This window comes from Gopherus flavomarginatus, chromosome 5 (genome assembly GCF_025201925.1).
Source record: "Gopherus flavomarginatus isolate rGopFla2 chromosome 5, rGopFla2.mat.asm, whole genome shotgun sequence".
Taxonomy (NCBI): Eukaryota; Metazoa; Chordata; order Testudines; family Testudinidae; genus Gopherus; species Gopherus flavomarginatus.
This window is the reverse complement of record NC_066621.1, coordinates 39,980,325-40,005,593: the sequence shown is the minus strand read 5'-3', so window position 1 is coordinate 40,005,593 and position 25,269 is coordinate 39,980,325. Positions and strand designations below refer to the sequence as shown.

The window sequence follows — 25,269 nt, the reverse complement described above, 5'->3', positions numbered from 1 at the left end:
TCAATGACACCTCTTTACATTTGGTTAACTCTCTTTAGTCAGAGCTGAAGATTTATGGCCTAATCCTACCCTACTGAAGGCAATGAGGGTTTTGCCATTGCTTTACATGGAGCAGGCGCAAGCCCTTAGAAAGCTGTCTCAGCATACAGTACTTCCTTCTCCAAGGCTATGTCTAGAGTAGGAAAATAGGTCATGTGTTGAGACGCGTTAACTGATTGTTGTCAGGGTTGATCTTGCCCTGCTAATACTTGTTTAATCATGACTTTCCTATCTACACTAACTGCAGGCTCCCATTTAAAATCATCAATCTTGAGTACCTTTTTGGCCACTATTACCAAAGTACCTGAGCACCTCTCAATCTTTCATGTACCATGAGGTAGGGAAATGCTGTTATCCTGCTGTTACAGAGGGGGAACTGAGGGCGAGAGACTGAGGCCCAGAGTTTTAAAGGTGTTGCTCCACTCGGGGCTTGTCTACACAATAGCCAGGATCGATGCTGTGGTGATCAATCCACCGGGGGTCAATTTAGCGGATCTAGTGAAGACCCGCTAAATTGACTGCTGATAGCTTGGATGTTGACTCCAGTACTCCACCAGATTGAGAAGAGGAAGGGGAGTCAACGGTAGAGTGTCTCCCATTGACACAGCCTAGTGTGGACCCCACGGTAAGCAGATCTAAGCTATGTCAATTTGAATTACGCTATTCACATAACTCAAATTGCATAGCTTAGATCGACTTTTCCCTTTAGGCCTCAATGTTTCAATGCCTAACTGACTTAGGAGCCTACATTTTGTTTTCAAAAGTGACATAGGCACTTAGGAGCCTGAGTCTCATTGAAAAGCAAGTTGTCTAAAAATGGATGGGTTCTGGCTTCAAGTTTTCATGAAAGAAATGGACAATTGTGGCCACATTGAAAAGGTACTGTGACATTTTTAGTCAAAAGCCACGTTTCATCAAATTAAATATTTTGAGGAAAAAATATCAACCAGCTCAAATAAACATGCATGAGTGTCATAACCGTCCTTCAGGCAACAGGAGGGCAGATCTAATGGGTAAGGCACTGGAGAGGGACTCAGAAGATCTGAGGCTAATTCTCAGCTCTACATAGCTTTCCTGGGTGATTTGATCCAGTCATTTAATTTCCTCATCTGATTCAGTTCCTCATCTGAAAAACAGAGATGATAATTCTTCCTTTCTCCTCCTCGTCCCCTTTGTCTGTCTTATCTATTTGGGTTGTATACACCTCAGGGTAGAGACAGGGCCTAGCACAGGGGTTCTCAAACTGGGGGTTGGGACCCCTCAGGGGGTCGTGAGGTTATTACATGAGGGCTCGCGAGCTGTCAGCCTCCACCCCAAACCATGCTTTGCCTCCAGCATTTATAATAGTGTTACATATATAAAAAAGTGTTTTTAATTTATAAGGGAGGGTCACACTCAGAGACTTGCTATGTGAAAGGGGTCACCAGTAAAAAAGTTTGAGAGCCACTGGCCTAGCACAACGGGGGGGCTGATTTCAGTCTCTGCCTCTAGGCCCTGGTATTATATCAATGAGAGGCCAGGGTGCAGTAATTGCAACTAAAGTACTTTATCGTACAACTATACAGCAAAAAAATCCAGCGGCAGAGAGGCCCAGAGCTCAGTTAACTGACTTGGAGTTGAGCAGTTTGTGCTTTGTGGCTAAATATAGCAGTGTAAATCTCTGGACTTCGGCTGAAGCCAAGACTCAGGTGTGATGGTGTGGCCCCTAAGGCATTATCGAAATATGCTTATGAATGTATATATGACATAACTGGAATACGTTTTATGCTACATATGCCATGTAACAAATCTCTGCAAAGGTTATGATCGACTGAATCTATTCCTCCTATTTGTGTGCATGTATCATTTTTCTATTCGAAGTTATGAATGTTGGCTGTATACTTGCTGGATTTTTAAGTAGCCATAGTAAAGATTCTGGTCAGCTTCTTGAGAAAGGAATGTGCAAATTAAGTTCCCAATCAAGAAACACTTAACGAACAATGGATCTTGGAATGCTCCAATCCACAGAAGAAGTCTACTTGACGACATTCAAGGTAGCACGTGAACCATGGCTGCTACATGTAAGTTCTGAATCATGCATGGACATGTGACTTGCCCATGTGACTCCAAAACTCCATCTTGTAGCCGGAATTCTACACAGAGTGAGGAGGGGGTCTCCACCCACAAGAGAAAGTCTATTTAAACCCCCTGAGAGACCCCGCCATTTGGACTTCAGCTGGCTCAAGGGATAGCCTCTCCACCCCCCAGGATACCTGAAAGAAACTGGAAGAAAGGACAGTAACTACAGGGGGTGTGAGTGATTGCTGGACCCAGACTAGAAGGAGACTAGTTTGTAAAAGGAAAGTTCTGGAACAGCTCTGAGGGTGAGGTTTTATCTGTATTCAGTTTTCTTACTGTATTAGGCATAGGCTTGCATGTTTTATTTTGTTTGGTAATTTATTTTGTTCTGTCTGCTATTACTTGGAACCATTTAAATCCTACTTTCTGTATTTAATAAAATCACTTTTTACTTATTAATTAACCCAGAGTATGTATTAATACCTGGAGGGGGGGGCAAACAGCTGTGCATCTCTCTCTATCAGTGTTACAGAGGGCGAACAATTTATAAGTTTACCCTGTATAAGTTTTAATAGCGTAAAATGGATTTATTTGGAGTTTGGACTCCATTGGGTGTTGGGAATCTGAGTGTTAAAGATAGGTACACTTCTTAAGCTGCTTTCAATTAAGCCTACAGCTGTTAGGGAACGTGGTTCAGACCTGGGTCTGTGTTTGTAGCAGGCTAGCGGGTCTGACTCAGACCAGGCAGGGCCCTGAAGTCTCAAGCTGCCAAGGTGGGAAAGCAGGGGCAGAAGCAGTCTTGGCAAATCAGTTGGCAGCCCCAAGGGGTTTTCTGTGATCCAACCTGTCACACCAGGTCTCAGAGCCTGGGCTCCAGCCTGAGTCCAAGGCTCTAGCTGAGCTTGAACATCTACCCTGCTATTCTTAGCCCTACAATGTGAGCCCTATGTGGCTGAGTAGTTAATGCAAGCTCTGAGACTCGCTGCTGCAAGAGTATTATTTTTTGTTGTTGCTGTATCAATGTTCTCTAAGATACAATTCAATCCATTAAAACTGCACCTCTGCAATGTTCAGTTTGAGATTTAAGTATACCGACAATCAGAAATTCATAATTAGTCTCCCCACAGCATCTGTAACTCAGCCAAACTGTGCAGAAGTAACAGCTTTCAATATTGTACGCAGTACTGGCTGATAAGGCTTTTAGTACAGATGTATAATGTATCACGCTACAGGTCTGCAGCAATCAGAGGATAAAGTTTCTTAGCAACATCAGTAGTTATGGTAGTCAAGATCAATTACAATAATAGTCATAAAAAGAGTGGGCATGCACAAATGAGTGAGGAATCAGATCAGTGGCTGTTTGGTAGTCTCCAGTATGTGAACTAAATCTAGGGTTTTTCTAGTTTCCAGAGGACAGGTGACCCTGTCACAAAATACTGTCACCAATTGTTAGTGATGGTAGGTGGCAGTGGCAGCAGAGAGGCCAAAGATTGACTAGGCTATATAGTCTGAAAAGCCCTCTCCCCTCTGAGCAATTCCTCCCATCTGGGTTAAGGCATAAGAATGGCCAAACTATTTCAGACCCATGGTCCATCTAGCCTAGTATCCTGTCTTCCGATAGTGGCCGATGACATACTCTTCAGAGGGAATGAACAGAACAGGGCAATCACTGATCCATCCCCTGTCATCCACTTCCAGCATCTGGCAGTCAGAGACTTAGGAATATCCACAGCATGGGATTGTGTTCCTGACCACTTTAGCTAATCGCCATTGATGGACTTATACTCTATGAACTTATCTAATTCTTCTTTGAACCCAGTTATAGTTCTGACCTTCACAACTTCCCCTGGCAATGAGTTCCACGGGTTGACTGTGCAAGGAAATACTTCCTCACACAAGGATGGGGCAGTGTTGGGAAACTTGGACTGCTGCTGACTTTTCTGTGGGTAGGGGAGAGTTTCCTGTGCTATCAATCCAACACTCATTGCCAGTTGTCTGGGGTTCTCAGCTCAGTGTCACCATCTGGGGTTCCCTTGCTTTAAACCTTTGATCTGCATGTTCATTCCTGTTTCCTTCTTTTGTTGTCAACTGATTACTTGGGACTTCTGGCCTCTCCTTCATCTGAGGGGGTGTTCCTTTAGTTCCTGGTGGTCTCCACTCACCACCCCAGACTTGGAAATAGTCCCTGTCACTGGTTGTCTAGGGTGGCCTGGACAGTGTTCCCACACTTGTGTTCTTCTCTTACTTGTTTATCTTACTATTTCTCCCCACTCCCTTGTTCATTTCCATCTTGATTGACCCCTCTTCTATTTTGTCTCCTTCCCTCTGATTGAAGGGCATCTTCCAGGGACCTGTTCCGTGTCTTCATCCGAGTTCAAACAGGCTAACACTTTTCACCGGTAATACATTCACGTGGCCTGTGGAGCACTGGTGATTTCAGGAATTACAGATTTATGAGAAGGGAATTAAGTGTGGTCCAAGATCTGCAAGGCTGCACTAGGGTAAGGTTTCAATATACAAGAGTGCAAGCACATCCAAGCACTGATATAGTGCTCGTACTTCATATATTCATCTTGGAAGACAGAACCAATTCCTTCATTGCTATAAGCACCCACATTCTGCTCAGCTATTTGTGCAGCGATGGGCCCATGATCCTCAAAACCTAACTATCAGGGGCCAGCTCTTCAAACAGTGTAAATCGGCAAACTCCACTGACATCAATGGAGTGGCACTGATTTACACCAACTGAAGATCTGACTCCTGATATCTAGCTACCATAGTGTAATGGTTGGTTAGTGGTTTGTTATGATCCACTCATTTCAGTGACATATGGTTAGACCTTTCTGCCTTCATAGAACACTCTCAGTACCTGTGCAGATAACTCATCTTTTAGGCAGCCTCTCTATCATGTATCTGGAATTAGCTTCTTTGTGGCCTAAAAGTGGGTTGTGGTGGCATGAGTGTGCACCAGTATTTTCTTTTATGTCTTCCTATATTCCATTTGTTACAAATGCCGTTGCCGTGGTGTTTCAGATCCATGCGTTGTCTTTCTAAGCTTTTTTTGCTGCATGTCTTTATGCTGATACATCATATACCACTATCTATCTTTATAATACCCTTTGTACAATACAGACAATAAATATTATGGCCCCAGAGAATTGGATTTAATTGCATTACCTTGATACAGTTACTGTGTGCAGTGTCACTGACTCATAGTTGCCTTGGGAACCATGGCTCTGAACCTGAACTGTTGTAAATCAATATAGCCCCATTGACTTCATCGATTTACATAGTCCAGTATCTGGCCCAAGGACACCACCCATGCTTGAATTGCCCCAGGAAGGAATTACATCTCAGGGAGCTGCAATTCCCTCCGTGTTCGCCACTTGCTTCAGGGGTATAATATACCAGCAGTAAATTACCATTCACCCTGCTATGCTGGCTCAGCTCTGCTGGGTGGTGGATTGGGAAATGCAGCCAAAGCTTCACTTATTCCCTGCCCCACCCCCACTTGCTCCAGTGGGGAAGTAAGTTAGCAAGCATGCAGCACCTTTTACCCCTTCATGACCAGATCCAAAGCCAGGACTGCCCATACAGGGGCACACATGGGGGATTCCTCTCCCCTATGCCCCTATAAGGGCATGAAGTACAACCAAGCCTTTGGTGTTTGACACATCAGCACTACAATTGCATTAATGTAGGTCTCTCCCCCCACCCCCGACCCATAGAGTTTCCTCGTGTTTTTCCCCAAGCAGAAGACACAAGAGGAAACCATTATTCTGATGTTACCATGCAATCTGCTCTAAACAGAATTTGCCAAGGCTCCAGTGAAGTGAGGACTCCCGTTTGTACACAAATATCGTAAGGCATTTATTTCAATATTAGATCAACTTTTTAAAGGAATTTGCTTTGACTACTCACAAGAGGTACCTGTCCTCACAGAAGAAATAAACCAATGACAAGTTGGAAATTACAGAAGGAAACCCTGTTTGGGTTAAGTCAGCAAAGGAATATTCTGCACCATTTTTTCCACACTTGGATATCTCAGAACAATGGGATGAAAAATTCCCTATTTCTGCATTCTCTTCATTCTCATTCTCTAGCTCTCAAGCCACCTAAAAATATGATCACCTTTGGGCTGAAAACAGACATGAGAAATTATATCAGCCACCGAACTTTCTGGCCGTCACATCTTCTCAAATTTTGACCCAAACTCCTATCAGAAAATATAGCTGCAGGGAACATTTCCTCAAAGATGAAGTCTTAACAGCCGAGGTCTGGTCCTCCAGACACTGATTAACCTCTGACCTCACAGAAAAAGTTCTCTAAAGCCCACCAGCAGACACTACTTCCTTGTCTTACCTCAACGGGCTGAGAATCTCCCAGGACAAAAATATGCAGCATGTTCACATCTGGGTCCTTCTGGAAGATGTTGGGCTTGGCATGATGTTGGAAGTGACGATGATTCCACCAGTTTGCTGAGGCACCCTGGGAAGAGGGAGGAAAGGCTTAGTAAATGGGGAGGCATGGTTCTGACTAATCCCCCCCACTGTGATATTCATTCACTTGTATAATCTAAATCGCCCATGACATATAGCTTATGTCAAAACTCTTAGCTACCTTTGAAATTGTTGTAAGAGTGAAGGGGCTAAATCCTCTGCTCTGATAGGCTGATTGGTACCAGCTGAGGATCTGGATCTGTCTGGATTAGTAAATCGTTTTTTAAAAATGCCACTCACTTTGAGAAAAAAGAAGTTAGCCTTGCTTACACGTAACTCTTAATATTTATATGCTGCAAAGTCAGGCAGACAGACATCCCACCAGCAGCGGAAACACAAGATAAACAGAATCCTTTACCCAGAGCTCTGTTGTCATCGGTGTCATCACCCATTTCACTGATGATGTCAAGAATGACACAAGCAGGCAAAGCCATGTTGGCTTATGCAACGGAAGAAAGAATGTGAAAAGAATCCCTCTTTGCCCAATGGAAAAAAGACAAAACTGGCTAGTAAATAAATATTATTTCAGTGTCTAAGAAGGTTTTAATGGAGAGTATTAAAAAAAAGAGGACTGAACAGTGTTCTGTAAGGGTCCTATATCCTCATTTTCCTCTGTCACTTGTGAAACACAGTGCCAAGCTATACCACTGCCAAGGATGCTCAGGCAGAAGGCCAGCAAAGCACTTGCCTTGTAACTGGTGATAAGCGTTGTGGGCAGCTGGCTGCTTCCAAGAATTCAGAGAGCCTCCATCTCACAAAGCGGCCTTTAGTTGAGTCATGTTAATGAGCATTCGGAGGTTACTTGCCCCTGCTTACACATGTTGGAAACCGGTTGCCCCAGGACTGGGCAATCTGAGAGCTCCGGTTGCTATGAATAACGGGGCATTGTTGGGAAGTTGGCAGTGAGGGACTAGCCAACCCCAACGTGGGAGCCCTCATTTTTAGATTGCTGCAATAAATTGCAATAAATTGCTTGCATAGACAAGGTTATAAATTGCTTTGTGGTTTCTGGTGTTCCCTGTTCAGGACCTGCAAGTGATCATCTATAAAGTGAAGAAGAAGGAACACAGAGAACTGTGAGATGGGCAAAGGTCCAAGAGTGCCCCTCCTCTCCTCCCCTTCAGAAGGAAAGGAGCTGTATCATGTAGGCTATGCTCATCTAATCCTAAAAGATTATCCCCTGTTCAGTGCTCTAGAGGAAGGGAAATCCTGCCTCTTCACCCCAGATCCCTTCTGATCTCTCTCTCTCTGAGATATCATCTCTCTGCTCTGATATTTTGCCTGCCTCCTGCCTTGTTTTTTTCTATACTGCCAAATATGCCCCGAAGAAGAAAATTCATCTAGATCCTAAACCTGGCAATTTGCTTAACCTTGTCTATGCAAACAAGACTCTCCATATTTAATCCCTTTGTATACACCAGGAAGAATGGGCTGCTTCTGCTAGGACTGCCTATTTCCTCTCCTTGCATTAAAGCCAGTTGGGTAGCAATTGAGCATTATTTGTGCTGCTTGCAAATTGGGAAATGTCTGGTCAGTACCACCAAAGCTGGGCCTCAAGAGGAGTAGAGGGACACCGTACACAAGGTGAGAACAGAACTGTGGCCAAGGAGGTTACTTGTTGCTGTGGTTTTCAATAGATGATGCCCCACCGTGGGTCTAGACACAGTGTTGTCTCACTGCTGCCTTTTAATACTTTTTATTGCTAGTGGGGTCATTCCATGCCTGTGGTTAAAATGACCAAGGCCAAACTAAATGTGCATCTAATAATGCCTACCATTCCATCCCTTCCTACAAGATTCCCCACTGTAGGTGGATCCTTTTGCCAGCTATATTGTATAGGAGTCTTGTGTTGGACCCTATCCGCGACTGAAGTTCTAAAATGTCCCGAATGGGTGAGAGATGGCAGGATGGTCATTTTAATCAATAAACACGTTACTCAGGCTTTATGTAGGGAAAGTGGGGGAAATGGGGAATAAAGGAGATTGTATAATGCTTCATTTTAACAATCTTATGGGCCAGATCCCCAGCTGGCAGAAATCAGCATAGTTCCATTGGTGTTACTGGAGCTATGATGATTTACACCAGCTGAGGATCTGGCTCCCCGATCTGAGCCTCCAAGAACTCCACCTGGAATCTGTCACTAATTCTTCCTCTCTGCTGCTGCTCCCTCTGAAAGGATGAGATCCGACTGGCAGGCTGAGGTTTATAGCTTTTACACCTAGAGTCTCTGAAATGGGATGGAGTGGATCTCCAGTCTCCTCCGCTGCAATCATTTCCTTTCTGCAGTGTGTGCTGGCATCCAGCAAATGACCTTTACCTTCAGGTGCCCGATGACAAACTTGTGGACGATATGGTTCCATTTAGACTTCTTAAAGACAGAGAGATGTCCAAAGTCATGCTGTAGCCACCCAGCCTGGGCCTGCAGAGGAAAAAGGACCAGGGGTGACAGGGCTGCTTGAAATCGAAGGTAAGTAAGAAAGGACACCTAGAGTGGAAGGCAAGTATTGTGTGTCTGTATGAAATTTGCACAGTCCTATGCAAGGAAAAAGCGTGGAAGGGGGAGAGTTTTGTATTAATTTCATTGGTATTGGATCTATGGAAGGGAGACCTGAGACAGGCAGTGGACTCAATGCATCTGGGTATGAGGCAGTGACTAGGCTCACTATGAGCAAGAACAAGGCAGTGAGGGGGCTGAGGGGTGCATGAGGTTCATGAATGTTCTTCCAAAGTGAGTGTTGTGATAGTCCTGGCATGAGGTGCTCTGAACGACTGGATGCACTTACACGTCATCTGTAATGGAAGCACCTGCCCCCCCCCGCCCCCCCGTTACTCTGTCTATTTCTCACCTGGGAGGTTGCAAGGATGCAGGAAATGATAAAGGTTGTGATCCAGCCGGTGCCATAGTATGAAACTAGTAACCAAGCCAAAGCTTCCATCATGATGATGTGAGCCAGGTAAAGGGAGAAAAATAAGGGATCTGCTTTGAACAAATTCATATCCTCTGCTGTCTTTCTCAGGGCCCGGAAATCATCCACCAGCTGGAGCTGCAAAATGGAAATGCAAGATTTAAGGTGCATCTTCTTTACGCGTGTGAATGTGTCCATTCAAGCTTGGGCTTCCACACCACTAACCCCTGCCTGTTTTGGAGCCATCAGCTTCCCCAGAATGGGAGAAGAATTAGTCTTTGTACTCATGCAGTCTTCAGAATTTCTACACTGCCCCCGACAGGCTCCTGATCCTAGTCCCTACCCTGATGGGTCTTACCCCACCTTCTGAATTACAATTAAAATCCAGATCCTCAGCTGGTGTAAGTCACCCGAGACCCACTGAAGTCAATATATCTATGGCAATTTACACCAGCTGGTTCAACACCTCTCCATTTATCCAGTCTCAGTGCTCCGTAATTCATTCCATTTACGTTGTAAAGGGACATCTCCCCTCTCTTTGGGGAAGAGAGAATTCAGTCTCTTCTCTTATGCATAACCCTGAAGCTCTGCTGATGAGAGAGTATAGTGCCAAGGTAGCTCCGTTCTCTTTGGGATGTGTTCAGTTAGCGTGCAGCCAAGCAAGTCAAGAGGTAATGCAGGTTAATGTATTCATGCACAATAGCAGTGACGCAGGCATGTCATCAACTCAGTAGGCTAAAGAACAATAAGGAAGAGAAAGGGTTTCACTTTAGGAGTCAGTTGTGCAGTGCACAGGATCTGAATAATGAATGAATGGAACATTTGGGACTTGCATAGGGCTGGACACATTGACGTGGGGTGTTACAGCTTCATAAGCACAGTGCTTAGAGCGAGCAGTTTGTTTCATCTCACCCACTGGTGTTATTGCCACTTACTCCACAAACATGGCCACTTTCACAGACTTCTCCATTGCTGAGAGCTAATCAGGATAATCCCATATGAAGTCCAGAGTAGTGGGCTACATGGTCAATGATATGGAGCAGAGGATGGAAGAGAGTTCAAATCTGCTTTAGATGACAAGCCATCTCGTTTTGATGGCCTCGTGGACTTTTGTCCATAGCACAAAACTGACATGCATTATGGAACGATGGACAGACCCAGGTCATGAAAATTTAAGCAACAGGGTTGTTGACTAGAGATGAACTCCAGCCACAAAGACTGGATCCAGATCTTGATCCATATTTATCCAAAGTTTGCAAGTGTTCAAATCGGCGAGTTTGAACTGGGCTCTTCTTTAGCTGTCACAGATCAGGCCTGAACGGCACAGGCAGAGCTGTCGAAAGCCTGCAGGAGGGGAATAGCAAGGGGTGCTGCAGGTCAGGAGAAGTTGACCTAAGTGTTGCCTGTCCCTGCACCAGTCAATACTGGGACATCCACATGGCCTCACAGAGCTGTCTGACTGTGAGTGTTTTTCCCTACAGTTTTCTGTACTTGCCAGAGTTTTCTATAGTGAAGAAGGCTTGTGAATTATATATAGTGGCTTTGCACAAAGGACTTGGAGGGCAGCTTTATAGATAAATTGCGGCATAATCAGACTGTAGACTCTTCTCCAGAAACAGAGCCTTCAGAGAGGAGTTTGCAGCTACTCACGTTTTTGCCTCGGTCCTGGCTAGGTTCCCCTGGGGCGAGCTCTCCAATCAGTAATGGCTTAAGAAACTTCTGCACAAAGCTTGGGTTGAGGTGAAAGGCCCAGAAAGCATCCTGGATTGGAAACACAGGCAGACAGATGGGATTCAATAAAAGCGATTGCTCACTGCATATTGGTCATTTCCTGTTTGTTCCCAGTAATGACTTCTCCTCAGAGTTTCCCCCACATTACCCCAGCAGTTTCCCCAATTCTGGTGTCAGTTCACTGTCAGTACCCACAGTACGCAACTCTTTCAGCGCAGTGTTCCTGGTTCTAGCAGATGCTGCTAGAAGTAGATGAATGAATATACAGTCTGTAGACAAAGGGCCAGAGTTTTAAAGGTATTTAGATGCCTAAAGATGCGGATAGGTACCTAGAGCAATTTTCATAAGCTCCTAGGTGCCTAATTCCCTTTGTTTTCAATGGAGTTAAGCACCTAGCCAAAAAGAGGTCCAATATATCTTTCACCCCAGTTAGAAGCTGTGAATTTGTCTGCCTTATGTATCAGAAAATCATCTTTCGATATGCAGATGATCAGTCTCATTCTTTCAGTATAATGTCTCTAGTAAGCCCTGAAGGATCTGAAAAGAAAGATATTAAATATAATCAGAGAATGTATGGATGATGTCCACTAAATTTAGAGGAATGATTAAAGATTTTTTGGATTTTCTTTCTAAGTTAGTATTATTATTTGCATTACCAACAAAACAAAAAATAATAAAGTAGGACCCTATTGCACAATATAAACACCAGAACAAAAGGACAATCCCTGCCCCAAGGAATTTTCAATCAAAGTGTGAGAAAGTGAAAACAGATGCATATAGACAAATGGAAGAGTACAAGTAAGCAAGGAGACAATATTGGTCACTGTGATAGGCAGTGCTCTCTGCACACCAACAGCCTTCTGTAATTCTAAAAGTGATATGAATTCCAGAGGAAAAAGAATATTGAAAGCCTGTGTATAGCTCTAAAATGTTCAGTGAAAATGCTTAAAAGGGGGGAATTGCAACTCCAGGCTTGAAAGCTTGAATGCCCAAGCTTGAGCTCCAGCCCAAGGTGCAACATCAAAGCACTGTCTACACAGCTATTTTTAATGCACTAGTTTGAGTCCCACTAACACAAGTGTGTTGAATCTGGCCTGGGAGACTCGCTCCTAGTGTAGACATACCCTAAAACATCCGTAGTACTGAAACAGCAGTATGTCAAAGTACAGTATGGAACTTTTAATGCACAGTATCAGGGGCCACCTAGCCAGTTAGTGCATGGCAAGCTAGTGTGCTACAGATTTACACTCTGGCTTCTAGACTAGACTAGACTAGATGTGATAAATCCACCCCTGCTGGATTGATCGCTGCCCGCCAATCCGGCGGGTAGTGTAGATATACCCTAAGTCTCTGTGTAGACAAGCCTTAAGCAGCCTGGTCTCAGAAATACTGTGCAAGGTAAAAGTTGACCTGAGAAAAACCTTGTGTTAACATTAATAATGCAAACGCTTCCTAGATGTAATAAAAAAGCGTTATCCATGTCAAATTCTGTTCAGATACTGGCTATAATATTTATCCAACTGGCAAATCTGATGGTCAGATTTCAGCTTTAAAATCTGACTGGAACCCCAGCAAATTCATAAAATTGACCCCCACTTATGCACCCAGAACATACCAGCTCCCACACAGTGGAGGGGAAAACGATAAATCCATTTGTCAGAGAGGTTTTCTTCAGCGTTTTCAAGGTGTTGGATAGTTCCCTCCTTACAATGTGCAAGGTTCTGGCTCTGCTACCTTGAGACGCTGGATGGGATGCAGAGGCCAAGTTGCTGAGTTAGCCAGAATTCTGCATGGGGCTCTCCCATCAGTGAACACTGCATGTGTGTAACAAATGTTCCTCTCTGTGCTTTTCCAGTTCCATTAGAGGCAAAACCTTGATTCTTCCTCCATCCAACCCTTTCCTGCTCAGTTTAGGTACCCAGCTCCCATAGGTGCTGGCAAGAAAAAGGGACTATACTCCTGATGGGATTCTGACCGGCACTTTAGTTTTACACACCCCTCCAACCACTGAATCTGGCCAAAATGTGGCCGAAAGTGGCAGTGGGGGGGGGGAGTTTCTCAAAAGCAAGAATCCCTCCCTCTAGCTGAGTCATTTCTGATACGGCAAAATTCTGGGATTCACTCCAGAATCTTCACAGAACTTCCACCCAGTGAATTTCAACAGGCCCACATGGTACTGAGATCTACTGTCACAAGAGACATCACCAGAAACCCGCTTATTTGTTTAAATTGCCAAATTCCTTGTCTATAGTATTTCCCTTTGCTTGACAGATCACAAGGGGACTCAGCCTTTGTTTTCTTTTGCCTGACATTGTCCACTACCTAGTGATCTAGCTCATTGCCAGCATGTGGATTTTCACTATTCACACAATGAGACTGGCTATGTGGTCACTGTGTCACCCAAGGAAATAAGGTTAAGATTTTCAAAGGAGACAAGGTATTGGCCAAGGTCTCTAAGCCTGGAATAGAATGCAGGAGTGTTAAGTCCATCTATTGAGAAGGGCCTAGCAAACAGAGTACAGAAAACTTGGGAGTCTGTAGGAGGGAGTTCAGGGGATTTTCATCCTTTCTTCTTTAAAGTAAGGGACTTGAAAGAAAAGACAATGATGGCTATGGAGGCGGCCCTAGAGGTGTCCTGAGGAGAAGTGGAGACAAAGACTGGATGCAGAACCTGCGAGTTGTATAATATCTTTGAATGGGTACCTGATGAAAGCTATTTACATATGACGTGCCACCTGATAGAGTTCATGGCAGAAAAGATCCAAGTGCTAGAGCTCCACCTTGAGATGATGGTGGAGTTCAAATGGGGATTTGAAGACATGAGAGAAAAGAAGGGAGGACTGTAAAGATACAAGAAGTGATAACACAGTTTGTTATGAAGGATTGCAAAAGAGGTTCTAGTGGGGTACTGTCAGGGGTTAGATACAGACCCCCAGGGTTGGATTTCGATATGAATAAAGAACATTTAAATATTATTAGAGAGTATCATTAAATACTACTGGAAATTGTGCCATTTTGGGAGACTTTAACTTCCCAGACATAGATTGGAGTAAAATGCTGCCAATAATGGTAAGGCCCAATTACTCCTGGATGTGGTAGCTGACAAGATTTCACCAAACGGTCACTGAGCCCACAAGAGTTGATGCTATTTTAGACTTGGTTTTGGTAAGTAGTGGGGACTTTATAGAAGAGCTGGTCATAGGAAAAAATCTTGGATCGAGTGATCACAAGTTGACTCGATTTAAATTCAATGGAAGGATAATCCAAACAGATTGGCTGTTATGTTTTTTTTACTTCAAAAGGGCAGTCTCTGAGAAATTAAGGGAACTAATTAGTGAAGTCAGATGGACCAAACAGCTCAGGGACTTGAATGTGGAGAGGGCTTGGAATTTCTTTAATTCAACAGTGCAAAAACTGTCTGGAATTTGCATCCCAAGCAAGGGGAAAAAACTTGTAGGGAAGTGCTCCAGATTTAGCTGGATGAACAATCACCTCATAAAGGAGATGAGTAAACAAAGAACCTACAAGGAATAGAAGAAGCGATTAATCAGCTAAAAAAGCTGCATCGTGGAGGTCAGAAAGTGTGAGGAGAAGGTAAGAATTGCCAAAAGTCAAGCTGAGTTGGACCTTGTCAAAGAAATTAAAACAAACACTAAAAGGTTCATTATAACTAAAAAGAGGATAAGAAAATAAGTGGGGCTGCTGTGCAGTGAGAATGGGATAGAAATTAAAGATTATCTAGCTATATCCCCAGTAAATTAATACTTTGCCTCAGTTCTCAATAAAAAAGACAAAATTGGGAGTCATTGTCAATGAAGAGAAGGATTGGAATATCATACGAGGGAAAATGGATGATCTTGAGGACTGGAGAAAGAGGAATGAGATGAAATTTAATAGCATAGAAGTGTAAGGTCATGCACTTAGGGACTGATAAGGAATTTCTGCTATAGACTGGGGCCTCATCAATTGGAAATGACAGAGGAGGGAGAAGACCTGGAAGTATCAGTTGATCACAAGATGGTTATAAGCCACCAATGTGATGTTGCTTTGAAAAAAGCAAATACCATCTTAAGATGTATCAGATAAAAAAATTTCTAGTAGAGACAGGAAAGCATTAATGCCATTGTACAAGGCACTGGTAAGAATGCTGTGTATAAATATGAACAGCTGTGTTCAAGAAATATGAATTCAAATTGGAACAAGTGCAGAGAAGAGCTAGAAATTAGGTTTCTTATCACCAGAGTGAGGTTTGGGACCAGACTTCCTAGAGGAGTAGTGGGGGCCAACAACCTAACTAGTTTTAATCTGGAGCTATTATGTTAATGAATGGAATTATATGATGGGGTTGCCTATGATAGTAGGGGACTGGGGTCTGTAATTTAGAGCTGGCCCCTTTCAGTTCTATGTTCCTATTGGTCTAAACACTAAGGGCCAGATTTTCAAGTGCTTCATTATCCACAACTGACCTGTATAGGAGTGTGATGGGTTAGATCACAGAAACCCCCTTGGGAACTGCCAGCTGATGTGCCAAGACTACTTCTGCCCCTGCTTTCCTGTCCTGACAGCTTGGGACTTCAGGGCCCTGCCTGCTTTAAACCAGATGCGCTAGCCTGCTGCAAACCCAGACTAAGGTCTCAACTACGACCCCTAACAGCTGTAGGCTTAACTGCAAGCAGCTTAAGAAGTGTTCCTGTCTTTAACATTCAGATGCGCAACTCCCCAATGGGATCCAAACCCCAAATAAATCTGTTTTACCCTGTATAAAACTTATACAGGGTAAACTCATAAATTGTTCACCCTCTATAACACTGAAAGAGAGAGATGCACAGCTGTTTGCCACCCCTCCCCCCCCAGGTATTAATACATACTCTGGGTTTATTAATAAGTAAAAAGAGATTTTATTAAATAAAGAAAGTAGGATTTAAGTGGTTCCAAGTAGTAACAGACAGAACAAAGTGAATTACCAAGTAAAATAAAATAAAACACACAAGTCTGAGCCTAACACAGTAAGAAAACTGAATACAGATAAAACCTCACCCTCAGAACTGTTCCAGTAGCCTTCCTTTAACAGACTAGTCTCCTTCTAGTATGGGTCCAGAGATCACTCACACCCCCTGTAGTGACTGTCCGTCGTTCCAGTTTCTCTCAGGTACCCTTGCGGGGTGGAGAGGCTCTCTCTTGAGCTAGCTGAAGACCAAATGGAAGGGTCTCCCAGGGGCTTAAACAGACTTTCTCTTGTGGGTGGACACCTCTCCCACCCCCTGTGTAGAATCCCAGCTCCAAGATGGAGTTTTGGAGTCACATGGGCAAGTCACATGTCCATGCATGACTCAGAATTTACAGGTAGTGGCCATGGTTCACATACCACCTTGAAGGTCTTCAAGTAGATTTCTTATGTGGATTGCAGCCTTCCAAGATCCATTGTCCGTTAAGTGCTTCTTGATTGGACACTTAACTTGCATATTCCTTTCTCAATAAGCTGACCTAATGTTTAACTAAGGCGATGGTTACACTGGTGCTTTACAGCTCTGCAACTTTCTCGCTCAGGGATGTGAAAAAAACACCCCGCTGAGCGCTGCAAGATACAGCGCTGTAAAGCTTCAGTGTAAACAGTGCAACAGCGCTGGGAGCGCGGCTCCCAGTGCTGCAAGCTAAACCCCATGAGGATGTGGAGTACATGCAGCACTGTGAGAGCTCTCTCCCAGCGCTGGCGCTGCGACTACACTCAAACTTCAAAGCGCTGCCGCGGCAGTGCTCCCGCGGCAGCACTTTGAAGTTTCGAGTATAGCCATATCCTAAGGCTACTTAGAAATCAAGCAAGTATACAGCCAATATTCCTAACTTCAAGTACAAAAATGATACATGTATACAAATAGGAGGAATGTATTCAGTAGGTGATAACCTTTACAAAAATATGTTGTTACATGACATATGTAGCATAAAACATATTCCAGTTATGTCATATATACATTCATAAGCATATTTCCATAAAACCTCATGGGGTGTAATGTCACAACGAGATGACCTCTTTTCAAAATCTGTCCTAAATTGTGGGTGCTGAACCCTTCTGAAAATACTGGGCTAAGAGCTTGATCCAAAGCTCGTTGAAGTCAGAGAGTCTTTCAGTTTACCCCAAAAGGCTTTGGATCAGGCCCTAAAACTGCTCTGTCCACCTCAATTTTGCTGGAGGAAGTGGAAAAGCAAGGAGGAAGAAGAGGGAATGTCAACCTGAGTCGTTTAAGTTGGGGCTAAAGAAACACAGAGAGGAGGCTATTAGCATCACTGTATGAGAAGCAAGGGCTGGAGCAGGGAGAAGGTGGGGAACCAGCAGGGGGAGGGAGATAAAGAAAAAGAAAGTCCATGGGAATAATGAAGTGATTAGGAAAGCTGTAAAATACCAGTCTCAGCAGGGGGGAAGAGGCAGAATATGTTGCCTAATAACACGAATAAAGTAAGTGAAAAAAAACCAAAAAACATCTGATTTACATAATGTCCATTTTTCAGCGAGTCAGGACTTTCCCATTAGTTCTGGGAGCAATTTGATCCCTTTCCACCTCAACCAGGGAGAGAGAAACCTTTCTCTTATTGGGTTAGTGTGTATCAAAGTGTCTAAACAATCCCTCTTTATAAGCAAGAGAGGATCAAAGTGAAAGCCTGTTACCATAAGGGATGATTTGCAGTCAGATTCAGTTTGTGCCTTTACAATGTTGAGAGATTGGCCCTGATTTCAGTCACTGGCTGCACCAGTACAAACCCCCAGTATGGGCAATGAAAGCCATGATTTGCACAGGCACATTTCAAGCAGGGGTGAGACCCATTGGTTCCCATCATCGTTGTTTGCCTTGTGGACACTAAGGGTTAGCGCCGATACAGCTACACCAATGGCTGAAACTGGGATAAATCCCCAGTGTCAACAAGGCCTTCAGCACAAGCTTCCATTGGGTACAGTTTGGAACTCTTTCTGTTTAGTCCTCTGACCTAGCCCAAGCAAACTTTGTCCTGAGTCATTAGTTCTATCTATGTACCCCATACAGACGCCCCATGGGTTACGCAAACATGACTTACACAAATCCACACTTATGGAAAAAGTTTCAAAGCTAGAAATGGGGGGGGAGGAGTTGGGGTTTTTTTGTGTAAGTGTTGGGTATACGTTTCTGAATTATCCAAAATTCGAGTTAAGCAAAGCATTCCGGAATGGAATGCTTGTGTAAGTCGGGGAGCATCTGTATACGTATATAGCCTCCATTGCTGTAGTATCTGAGCACCTCACAATCTCTTCTGTATTTATACTCACAACGTCCCTGTGAAGTAGGGAAATGCTATTATTTCTATTTTACATATGGGAGCTTGAGATACAGGGAGCCAAGTGACCTGCCCAAGGTCACACAGGAAGTCTGTGGCAGAACAGGGACTTAAAACCAGCTGTTCCAGCCCTGAGCTAGTGCCCTAACCACTGGTCCATCCTTCCCCTGATCTGACAACAAGCCTCCATGGGTATTCCCTCAAAATGTTAATGCAAGTCACTAGACTCTTTCCTCCTCACTCCTGTTGTGGGACTGACATCATCTCCAGAAGATGACCCAAAAGGGAAGTAAGGGAGGATGATGGTAACTAGAATTAATGTTTGGGGGTGAATATCCAAGGACTCTTGCTGCCAGGTCATGGAGAATCAGCCACTCAGAGCAAAGATTCTGAGAAAAAAGAAGGAGCACTTGAATCACAAAGGAAATTATAGAGAATATCTGATTAGCATTATTTAGTTCATGGAAAAAATGAATCTTCTAGGGCAGCGGTTCCCAAACTGGGGTTCGTGAACCCCTGGGGAGTTCACGAAATATTATAGGGGGTTCTTGGGAAAAAAATTCCCTAATTGTGGACAGAGCTGTCCATAGGGACTCCAGGCAGCACGGGGCCTTGGGGACTTCCAAGAGCTAAGCAGATCAAAGCAAGCATATCTATCACACTGAGGAGATTTAAAATTCAAGACTCCTTATACAAAATAGAAAGGGAGGTGGATATTTTTTGCTTTTTTAAAAAATTAAATAGGCTGCTAGTGTTGTTTTTAAATTATTATGAAGAAAAGTTCAAGCTCTGTTGTAACGTGCACTGTTTGCCTGGACTGTTCAAGACCTGAATGCTTGCGTAGGAGAAACTCTTTGAGTTGGCTTCTTAAATACCTTCATGCTCTTTCATATCTGATACTCCTTGATGAAACATAGGAGCCAGAGGCGCCAGTACTGGGGGTGATGAGGGTCAAGTGCTGCCCCCACATCGGCATGAACCACCCCGCGGATCCCTCCCCTTTTTTTCTGGCCGCGGCTGGCCCCCACCACTTTTCCGGTGTGCCCCCCAGACCCTAGGTGCAGCAGGCTTTGCCCCCACACTCATTTTTTCTACTGGCGCCTCTGATAGGAGCCATGTCTTATAACAGGCTTAATCAAAACTGATGCAAGCTACAAAAGTGAGATCTTGGAAGAATGTTTCCATTTTCATAATATAATAAACATACTGTAATGATAAATAATAATTAACAAATAGTGTGTAATAAACATGTCATAAAACACATTTTATATTTCCAATATCACTGCTTTTATAATTTATGCTGAGATAAGTGAGAAAATCCCTGGAAATATTCATTTTTAGGAGGGGGTTCATGAGACGACATTTTAGTGAAAGAGGTTGTTCAAGTTTGGGAACCACTGTTCTAGGGGCTGGCTCACTCTCATCATGATTACAGCCAGGGAGCTGTCTCTTTCTGATTCATGTGGTGTTACTGGACAGCGGCTCAAAGAAGTATCTTCTGCTTGCTACTCAGCTGTCCTCCCACCCCACTCCCAGGGTTACTCTACCAATATCCCCTCCACTTTCTCATAATGTATTCCCCAAATACACGACATGCATTTCACAATGCTTCCAGGGAGAGAGCCTGCCCTGGATCCTTCCTTCAATCCATTTATTTTGAGGGGCCTTAAAAGTCTCACTGTGATGGGTTGCATCACAGAAACCCTTGGCGGCTGCCACCTGATTTGCCAAGACTACTTCTGCCCCTGCCTTCTTGCCCTGGCAGCTTGGGACTTCAGTGCACTGCCTGTTTTGAGCCAGACTGGCTAGCCTGCTGCAAACCCAGACTCAGGTCTGAATCACGTCCCCTAACAGCCGCAGCTTAATTGAAAGCAGCTTAAGAAGTGTTCCTGTTTTAACACTCAGATGCTCAACTCCCAATGAGGTTCAAACCCCAAATAAATCTGTTTTATCCTGTATAAAGTTTATAAATTTATAAGTTTAATACTCATAAATTGTTCGCCCTCTATAACACAGATAGAGGGAGATGCACAGCTGTTTGCCCTCCCCGCCCCACAGGTATTAACATATACTCTGGGTTAATTAATAAGTAAAAAGTCATTTTATTAAATACAGAAAATAGAATTTAAGTGGTTCCAAGTAGTAACAGACAGAACAAAGTGAATTACCAAGTAAAATAAAATAAAACACACAAGTCTGAGCCTAATACAGTAAGAAAACTGAACACAGATAAAACCTCACCCTCAGAGCTGTTCCAGTAACCTTCCTTTTACAGGCTAGTCTCCTTCTAGTCTGGGTCCAGCAATCACTCATGCCCCCTGTAGTGACTGTCCTTTGTTCCAGTTTCTCTTAGGTGTCCTTGGGGGTGGAGAGGTTATCTGTTGAGCCATCTGAAGACCAAATGGAGGGGTCTCCCAGGGGCTTAAATAGACTTCCTTTTGTGGGTGGACACTCCTCCCACTGTCTGTGTAGAATTCCAGCTCCAAGATGGAGTTTTGGAGTCACATGGGCAAGTCACAAGTCCATGCATGACTCAGAACTTACATGTAGCAGCCATGGTTCACGTGCCACCTTGAAGGTCCTCAAGTAGACTTCTTATGCCGCGGCAGCGCTTTGAAGTTTCGAGTGTGGTCGCAGCGCCAGCGCTGGGAGAGAGCTCTCCCAGCGCTGCACGTACTCCACAACCTCTACGGGTGTAGCTTGCAGCGCTGGGAGCTGAAATCAAGCAAGTATACAGCCAATATTCCTAACTTCAAGTACAAAAATGATACATTCATACAAACAAGAGGAATGTATTCAGTAAATCATAACCTTTACAGATATATGTTACATGACATATGTAGCATAAAACATATTTCAGTTATGTCATGTATACATTTATAAGCATATTTCCATAAAGCCTTATGGGGTGCACCGTCACATTCACTTCTCTATGGGAAAAGACAGAAACCTGCACACACAGAAAATGCCAGGGTTGCCCTTGAGTTCCCTGTTGCTCTCACACCTTACTCCCATTCTCAAGGGAGATCCTGGGGGCAGTGCGGTCATAGATGGAATCCTCCATCTGAGCATGGCTGAGATTCATTAAGTCTGTCACAGACTTATGCAGAGAGGGGAATGTTTCAACATACTCCCACAGCAGCCTAGAGAACACTAGCTCCTGAATATTTAATACTGAGTTCATCTCTCATCACCAGAAAAAAGAGAGCAACAATGACAGACAAGTTCTTGTGTCATCAGATACATCTCTTGAATTGTATTTCCAATTTCTTCCAGGCCAGCAAGTCATGGGTTCAAGTCCCAAATAGGGATTTGGGATAACCCTCAGTGCTCTAGTGGGAGATGTGCTATGAAATTATTGGATATGTTACATTCAGATCTCTTCTGCCTGTCCCCCACTGGACATTGTCCAGATGAATTGAAGGTTCCTTGGTGTTGCTAACATGTCAGTGGGAGGGGTTGTCCTGGCTTCTCCCTGTAAAACAGTTTTTGACCTCCAGAGATGCGTGAGTTGTAGCTGAGCACCAAAATTGGTGCCCTATTTGCCATCCCAATCACAGCATTATAGTATCCAGGCTCTTGCTTTGTGAAGCCCTTGGGACAGTCAACAGTTTAAAAGGCACCATGGAAGACACTGCAAATCTAGTCCATCTTCTCAAGGTCTAAGGCAGTATGACAGCTGTCCATGAGATGAGGCATAAACAGAATGCCACAGGCACCAGCTGTGAGAACACAGTGGGGTGTGGCCTGTGTAGGACAAACTCTAAGCATGGGCAACCTGTGACAGATAACCAGGCTGGCACGGGCACTCTTGGTACAAAGATCTTTAGAGGAAGGCTCATGATGAATGAATGGATTGTCACGGGAACCATCAATATCAGCAGCTTTAGGGACAACCTGTGGTGAGTCAACACATGCGATCATATCCCATCGACGTGGGTGTTCAAAGGTGGCCAAGAAGAATGATATGCGCTGCCTCAGTGGGTGGTGTGTGTGACACGAACTGGAGCTGCTGGTGTCAATGCCCTTGAGAGTTGGTTCATGATAACTGAACAAACTGGTGTGGATCCATAGGTGTAACCCATGTTGGAGGTACAGGCACTATCAGTGTACGTTCCCAATGGGCAGCCTGGGATGGATGGTCAGGCGCTGATGGTGTGTTGCCATTGGGCAGTCTGGGATGGATATTCAGGCGCTGATGATGTGAGCATCCTTAAGGCTGGGGACCTTATAAGACTCAAGAATGTGAATTACATTGCAGAGTTGTGTTTTTGTCATTACCACCTTCCCCTGAGCACTCCCAGTTCCTAATTTCCTGAAGCCCTCAGTTAACTATGTCAGTTTAGTCTTGATATCCTTTTACAGCTGCATGAGAGGGGTCATTTTGTGGCTGATGATTGTAGATACACAGAAAAGTTGTGAGTCTGATGCAGATCGAGTCCCTTTCACTGACAGAGGTTGGCAGCGGGTGCTTGAATCTGAACCTACATTGAGATCATTCTGCCTCCTACTGGACAGGGCTGCACTGAAGACTGTGGAGTGGGATGTAGTTGGGGAAGCTACACAACACTGATAGAACCACAAACCTGTGGGACAATCCTTGCAAAGACAAGCTGAACCCGAGAGCAAGACCAAATACCCTTTGAGTGACAAACTGGAGACATCTGAGACAAAGGGTCTCTCATTTGTACTGCTGCTGCAACCCTTTTGGTTTCAATGGGTATGTGCTAATGCAGCTGAAAGGAGAATATGGTCCATTTGCAAAGCCCATTCATTCAGAGGCTTTGCTCCAAGGGCACAGAGGAAGCAAAGGAAATCATTGTACTTTAAGGAGAGTGACTGGAAATAACCTCACCGCCAGTGACCTGCAGCAAACGCACACCTGGGGAAAGCCAGCTGCAGTGCACGATGTCAGACCCACCTCTCCCGTCTGCTGAGGAGCCCCGTACACAAGTGGTTAGTTCATCCCGCTGCTTGTTCTCTCCGACCCCCTGACGTCTCTGGGGCACACACAGTGTGGAGAGCCACAAGGCAGCGAGCGGCGGGCTGATGGGAGCACAGACTCGGTGGCTGCGCTCCTGGGCCAGGTGGTTTGGGAACCGCCGCCAGCGAGCCATGGGCCAATCCTGCAGCTGCTCCCTCCGCTCTCTTGGGGCTGGAAGCCATGGAAACGGGAGGCAAAGCTCAGTGCAGCAGCAGCTGTGGCAAACGGATCCGGTTCTTTCCTTACACAGCGGCGGCAGAGCCCCCTGCCTCCTGGGGGAGAGAGCAAAGCGGCTCCCTGCTCTGCCCTCTCAACCCCCCCCCCCAGCCCCTTCGGAGCCTGCGCTGCCCCCCGCTTACCCCTGTCTTGGGGGCTGGCTAGCGGGGCTCCCCACGCGAGCGCCACCTGCCAGGTAAGGAGAGAACTGGGGATCGCTTGATCCCGGACTCAAAGGGCCGAGGCTGCACCAGACCAAAGGCAAACACTGGGGGGAGACGCCTCGCGATTCCCCACCAACCCGCTCCTCAGCCAGTGCGCCCGGCTGACTTCAGCAGCGCTACCCTGCAGCCAGCCCGGCGCTAGCGCCCCTTCCCCCCGAGCCGCGGGCAGGTGTCAGAGCCCCCGGGAGGCGGCTGTGCCTTACCGTAGCATCTTCGCCGGCGTAGTGGCTGATCACCCGGGAGCCGCCCGGGTGCCTGGCTGCCCACTTGGTGATGTTGTAAACCTTGCGCTCGATCACCAGCCACTTGTCGGTCCGCAGGTTGTGCCGCCGGATCTCCTCCCAGCTGTAGAGCCGGCTCTGCGCCTCGCGCTCCCCTACCTCCTCGCCTTTCTCCCCGCCTTTCCCCATGGGCGCCCCTGGCTCCGCGCTCCCCCTGCCCGAACCGCCCGCTGCCCCCCGGCCTGCCTGCGCCTCCTGGAGCGGCTGGAAGGAAAGAGCGTTTCCCCCGGGATGAATTCAGCTGATCCCCTGTTCTCCCCTCTTCCCGCCTCTCATGTTCGCTCTTGGCTTCTCTTTGTCTTCCCTTCCCTCTCCGCTGCCAGCCCCTTTACAGTCACCCCGCCCCGTTGCCTGCTTTGAAGTGCCCCCTAGGCTGCACTTCTCTGCACTGATAGGCTTCCTCCTCTCCGCTAATAACCCTGCTCTGTGGGAACCTCAGGTAACCCCCCCCCAGCAGCATCCCCCTCCATTCATCACTGGGGGGGGGGGGGGGGTTGGCAGGGCTCATCTTCCACAGTGATCAGCAGAGCTCCTGCACCAATCCCAGCTCGCCTCCCAGCAGAGCCGGAGCCTGCCATTGGCTGGGATTGATCTTGCAAAGAGGAAAGCGGGCTGAATTCCAGCATAAACCTGAAGAAGCCTTGCCATTGTATCCCACTGGGATGGGACCAGCTCCCTCAAGGGAGGCAGCAGGAAGGGGGTACCTCGCAAAGGGATGGGGGGGAGGTGTAATTTTTGTTTGCATTTGTATTTTGGCTTGGGTTTTAGAAAGCTGGTTCAGGGCTGTCATCTCATTGGTAATTAGTGCCGGTTTTGGGAAGGAGACATTTAGACTGTGACCGAAATTAGCATGATTTGGTCCCTTTGATCATACTGAATTATGGCCAAGATCGCTATCATGCACTGCGGTTTCTTCCACAGCCCAGGCGGTTCATCTCTTTTTAGGGCAGTTCTTTGCTTGGGGCAGTGCTTGGTGTCAATATCATTAGCGGGTAGGAGAATTCCCTGCTTCTTTAGCCCCCAGGGCAC

General features: G+C 45.4%; 1 protein-coding gene across 2 annotated transcripts in view; it reads right to left on the bottom strand.

Moving 5' to 3' along the window:
• The window catches only part of LOC127051053 (acyl-CoA 6-desaturase-like), a 37,254-nt gene extending 12,582 nt beyond the window's left edge, over window positions 1-24,672 (bottom strand). Inside the window, exons 1-5 of one of the 2 annotated variants that reach the window (XM_050952912.1) lie at window positions 24,163-24,671; window positions 11,153-11,263; window positions 9,443-9,640; window positions 8,914-9,015; window positions 6,460-6,585 (exon numbers count right to left, since the gene is read on the bottom strand). In XM_050952912.1, coding sequence (XP_050808869.1) covers window positions 6,460-6,585; window positions 8,914-9,015; window positions 9,443-9,640; window positions 11,153-11,263; window positions 24,163-24,369 — 744 coding nt within the window. In that variant the 5' untranslated portion in view covers window positions 24,370-24,671. Of the gene's footprint in view, window positions 1-6,459; window positions 6,586-8,913; window positions 9,016-9,442; window positions 9,641-11,152; window positions 11,264-24,162 lie in introns of both variants that reach the window. The other variant, XM_050952914.1, reaches the window with a different exon arrangement.
• Window positions 24,673-25,269: the final 597 nt, after the last annotated feature.